Source organism: Lipotes vexillifer, unplaced genomic scaffold (assembly GCF_000442215.2).
Source record: "Lipotes vexillifer unplaced genomic scaffold, Lipotes_vexillifer_v1.1 scaffold1115, whole genome shotgun sequence".
Lineage (NCBI taxonomy): Eukaryota > Metazoa > Chordata > Mammalia > Artiodactyla > Lipotidae > Lipotes > Lipotes vexillifer.
The window spans coordinates 1,651,020-1,656,175 of NW_006792080.1; the positions used below are offsets into that span (position 1 = coordinate 1,651,020).

At 67.0% G+C, this 5,156-nt stretch overlaps 1 protein-coding gene across 2 annotated transcripts in view; it reads right to left on the reverse strand.

Moving 5' to 3' along the window:
* The window catches only part of GATA2 (GATA binding protein 2), a 6,821-nt gene extending 2,978 nt beyond the window's left edge, over positions 1 to 3,843 (reverse strand). Inside the window, exons 1-4 of one of the 2 annotated variants that reach the window (XM_007465274.1) lie at positions 3,649 to 3,843; positions 3,552 to 3,556; positions 2,698 to 2,974; positions 1,640 to 2,281 (exon numbers count right to left, since the gene is read on the reverse strand). In XM_007465274.1, the coding sequence (XP_007465336.1) occupies positions 1,640 to 2,281; positions 2,698 to 2,926 (871 nt within the window). In that variant the 5' untranslated portion in view covers positions 2,927 to 2,974; positions 3,552 to 3,556; positions 3,649 to 3,843. Of the gene's footprint in view, positions 1 to 1,639; positions 2,282 to 2,697; positions 2,975 to 3,551; positions 3,557 to 3,648 lie in introns of those variants that run through there. The other variant, XM_007465275.1, reaches the window with a different exon arrangement.
* Positions 3,844 to 5,156: the final 1,313 nt, after the last annotated feature.

A 5,156-nucleotide genomic window follows, 5' to 3' on the forward strand; every position in this document is an offset into this window, starting at 1 on the left:
CGGGGGGCGGGAGACACCAGCCTGTTCAACCGACAAAGTCACCGGAGGGGGCTGGCGGGCCAGCCAGGCTGCTTCAGGGTGTGACTTTTAGTTCCAGCCTGGCGGGAAGAGGGAGCCCGGAGGTGGGATTCAGAGAGTAGCTTAAGGCAGGGGAATGGGGCGGGAGGGAGGACTGCGGCCAGGGCCCCAGGGATCCTCAGCACGGCCCGGAGAGGGTATTTACAGCAAACTTTGTCGACAGCAATGGGGCGGGGCACGAATCGCCAGCTCTAGCTGGCGGGGCCGGGAGGACTCGGCCCCCTTCTAGTCCCTCTCCTCTTCTGTCCCTGTCCTTTCTCCCCAGTTGCGTCCCCGCTCCCCGTCCTGTGTCCTCAGCCCCGTCTTTCTGTTCTCCGTCCCTCCGTCCACGGTCACTTCCTTCTCAATCCCCCACCTCCCTGCCTTCCGCCGAGGCCCTGGACCGGGGTGGAAGTTGCTGTTCTTTAAAATGAAATAAATAATAAGCCCTTTCGTTTTTTTGAGGCTGAGTAGGCTAAGTGACCTTGGTCTGGTGGTGGTGGTATTTTGTTTTGTTGTTGTTAAAGGGCCATCTGGAATTCGGATAGAATGTAAAACAAATTTGGGAGAAAGAACTAATTAAAGGCAAGCGAGCTGGTCTGAGCACAACAGGGCCCCGAGGTGGGACCGGAGTGGGCACTGGCGGCGGCAGGGTGGAGCCACACAGCTGCTGTTACCCCGGACATTTCTCCCCATTTAGTTTAAAGTAAGCTGGCAGCCCATACGGGCAAGAAAAGGCGGTTTCTGGACTCAGCAGCAAAAGTTTTAAAAATCTTCCCTTTCCCCGTCTCCAAGGGACTGGAAGGAGGTGTGGAGAGCAGGAGCCCCACACCAGCCACAGCGGCGGCGTCCGCTCTGCAGCCGCATGCCTGGACAACCCAGCCCGGTCCCAGCCAGTTCCCACAGCAGAGGGGCAGAGGCACCTACAGCTCCTTCCCCTCACTCCAGCCCTCAGGGAGGGAGAGTGAAGGACGTGCCATGGGGCAGGGAGCGGCATCAGGTCCTGGGAATTTTGCCTGGGGGGTGGGGGGGAATCTCCCAAGAAGATTGGGAGCCGTCGAAAATCCCAAGACCCCCGACTGATGAAGTCGGAGATCCAGATTCCTTAAGGGTCTGGAGCCTCTGGGAAGGGCTGAGTGCACCCATAGCACGCACACACGCTCACAAACACATGTACACACACGTATACACCGCCTCACTGCTCTCACCTGCAATATTGCATTCTGTCACATGCTAAGTCATGAGGCTGCTCGAATTTTCACTTAAGACTCAGGGAGGGGAAGGGGGGATTCCCGTTGTGTGTTCTGGTCGGGCAGTGGCCAACCTTGGAGGGGAGGGTGAGGAGTGGGGAAGGGCAATAAACTTTGGGGCCACCAGGAACACTTAAGGGCAGAAGTTCTAGGGTCCCCTGTCCCCCGTTCTGGGGTCTCAAAGATCTGCCGGGGGCCATTAGAGAGGGACGTCACCCATCCCGGATCCAGGACACCGACACTGCCCCATCTCCCATATCACGGCCCCCTCCCCCCGCAAAGCACAAACCGTCCCCACGTCCACTAGGTCCCTGGCCCTGCCCTGCCTTTACCTGAGCACGAGCGCGCCTTGCTCCGCTGCTTAGGGGTGAAGCTGGAGGCCGGGCCACCCAGGAAGCCTCCGGGGTGGAAGAGCCCGCTGCTGTAGTCGTGGGCGGTGGCCGGCACATAGGAGGGGTAGGTCGGGATTGGGTGGTGTGTGGCAGGCTGGGTGCCCATGGCAGCCAGGCCTGGGCGCAGGGGACTGCCACTTTCCATCTTCATGCTCTCCGTCAGTGACACCTGGTATTTGACGCCGTCCTTGTCCTCCCCCCGGGCCGCAGCCCCCCCTGCGGAGGAGGAGGCTGGGGAGGCAGCCCCAGTGGTGCTGGGGTCGGGAGACACTTCTTTGGGTGGCGTGGGCGGGAAGCCGAAGAGGTGGGAGCCCGAGTGGGCTGCAGTGGGGGGGAGGGAGGCCACAGAGCTGCCAGTGCCTGCCCCGCTCCCACCCCCTGCCCCCGGGTACACAGAGAGGGGGCCTCCGGGGCCTCCGGCAGCTGCGGGGTGCAGCGGCGTCTTGGAGAAGGGGCTCACGGTCCAGGGGTTGTGGTGATGTGCTGCGGCCGCGGAGAGGGCTGCTTTGCCCCCGTCCAGCCAGGGCAGCCCCGGGCTGTGCAACAAGTGTGGGCGGCACATCTGGCCTCCGGTCAGCCGGGCTGCGGTGGGGAGGGAGAGGGGTCAGGGTGCGCGGGGCTGCGCCGAGCCGGGACACGGACACACAGGGCCACAACTCCCCACAGCCAAGTGACCCTCCCCAAAGAAAACCAGAAATGTAACACCCCCAACCGGCAATAGTCAGGAATGTCCGTCCGGAGGGTTAGGGCAAGTGGCACACAAGGACCCCCGGACAAGCCTGGAGGAAACCCTCACAGGCCAGCTGGAGACGGGCAGAAGCCATACGGGGCCCAGACCCTCCCCAAGAGGCCGCTGCCCGCTCCTTTCCCGGCCCGATTTCTCAGCTGCTCCGATTCCTGCGGATCCCACATCCGGGAAGCAGGCAGCCGGGCCTCGTCCCCTCCCGCGCCGGGCGCTCGGCGTCTGGGCTCCCAGTCACCCGCGGGCCCCGGCTCACCATGCGCGGGGCTGTAGGAGACGCGCGCCCGCGCGTGGGCCGGGTTGGCGTAGTACGGGTTGCCCTGCGAGTCGAGGTGGTTGAAGAAGACGTCCACCTCGTCGGGGGGCAGCAGCTGCGCGGGCTCCATGTAGCTGTGCGCCAGGCCCGGGTGGTGCGGGTCTGGGTGCTGAGCGTTCAGCACGGCGGGGTGCGCCATCCAGCGCGGCTGTTCCGGAGCCGCCTCCATGGCCGGCGGCGGAGGCCCGGGACCTGGGCGGAGGCGGTGGCGGCGTCCCTGCACGACGGAAGGGGGCGTGAGGGGCGCCCCCACGGCCCGACACCCCCAAAGCCCCCCCACACGGCGTCCCGCGCGCCGCTGCGCCCCAGCCGAGTTCAGCCGCAGACCGGTCCCGGCTGGGAGGAAAGCCCAAAGCTCAAAACGAAAGGAGGGTGGAGGAGCCGGCTCAGCCACGCACTCTCCCACGGTGACCCGGGGCCCGGAGCCACGCACTTGTGCGCACGGGGTCACACGCGGGGCCAAGCACCGACACCAGCGGCCCCAACAAACGCGCAGAGTCGCACTTCAGCCAGACGCTCACCGCCCCCCCCCCACCCCCCGCCCTCGCACCAGCCCTGTACACAAACACATAAACACCGACTGGAAGTTGAAGACAGGAGCCCGAGCACCCACGGGGGCACACGATGCTAGCGACACGCACAGAACTACACTTGGCGCTGACACGGACTGACCTCGCCTCCCCAAACACACACGCTGCCCCACGAGCCCAGAGCCAGCCCACCCCCACCCCCCGCGCGGACTCCCCGGCGACACGAGCAGGACCTCTCACCGAGGCACACCAAAGCGGTCACACGCAGCCTGGCCCGCAGGGCCCAGGCCCCCGCAGTGACCTCTCAGAGCCCGGCGCGCCCCAGGCCCCCGGCCCGCTCTCGAAGCCCAAACTTACACACGCAGCGCCGCGGGAGGGGGGCGCAGCCTCGGAGCGGGCAGCACGGGCGGGAGCCCGGGGGGCGGCGGGCTCAGGGACGGCGCGGCGGGCGGATGGCGGGGCTCACGGGGTGGGAGCGGGGGTCAGCGCGCGCCTCGGCCTCCGGCCCGCCCGGCTCCGGCCCCTCGGCATCCTCCGGCCGCCCTGGCGCCAGCTCGCGACTCCTGCACAGACATGAAGCGGGGGCCGCGCACGCCTAAGAAGCCCACGCCAGCCAATCAGCGCCGCGCGCCGCCCAGCCTCCGCCCCCCATTGGCTGCGCCCGCAACTCCCGGTCCCCTGGACTCCCGGACGGACCCGCGGGCCTGCCCCCCTGCGCCTGCCCGCCTCCTCCCCGCGCCCTCCCGGCGGCCCCTGCTGCCGACGTTCCCCCCAGGGCCCGCACCCCGCGGGCCGACTGTGCGCCCCCTCTTGCGGACACTCTTGGTTCCCCTAACCTCCGGGCCCTCTTCCCAGTAACTAACCTCCAACTGGGCCCCCTCCCCGGGAGCCTGGGCCGCGCACCCTCTGGGTGTTTGGGTGTCCTCTCCCCGGGACCCCAGCCCTTCCACTCTCTCGGATCCCACCTCCTTTACCACTGAACGTGGCCATGGGAGTCCAACTACCTACCGACACCGTTCCCTCCCCCAGCTGGAGCTCTGGCTAAGCGGGGGGTAGGGGTTGGGGTGGGAGGACTACTGCGGGACAGCAGGATCGGTGAGGGGCAGGAACTACAGGGCCCCCGTGGGCACCTGGGCCTCGGACAAGAGGCCGCTTAGGACGGCCTGACCTGGTGGAGGTGGCCTGGCTGGCGGCTCCGGAGAGGGGGAGGGGGCGTCCCCTTCCCGGGCGTGGCCTTCGCAGACCAACGGGCCGAACTGCCTGGGGCGAGGCCGTGCAGACCCGGACTGGCGCCGGCGCCGGCTCGAAGGAGACGCCTCCGGGCAGGAGGAGGCTTTTTTTTTTTTCCCCTCGGGAAGGGGGGGGGGGTCCCTAAGGCGGCCCCTGGGGAGAGGGAGATGGTGGTCTGAGAACTCCGTCCCCTAAGTCACCTGGAACTGCTCTCCACAAGCCTCCAGTCCAGAGATCCGGCTCTGTGGGTGAAGTGGGCCGGGTGCACAAATCTCTTTGCTCTCTCCCATTGTATAGACGGAGGAGACCAAGGCTTGAAGGGAGCCTACGGCCCAGGAGGGGGGTCGGGAACAAAAAAAAAGGGGGGGGGATGGAGAGACAGGTGCGGGGGTAATGGGGAGTGATCGACATCCTCAGCCCCCTCCCCTCGCTGTTCCACGGCTCTCGGGGGTAGAAGCTCAGAGGGATGCTAGGTGGGTCCGCAGCAGGGGGGAGGGCCGGGGCCCTGGCCACCCCCGGGAGGGTGGGGGGAGGGGCGGCGGGATTGACAGTCGGTAATTGGGTAACTGGAGGCGGCTTCTCCGGCCGGGCAGCCCCGCCACCGCGACGCCGGGCCCCTGACGTCACCCGATTCGCCAG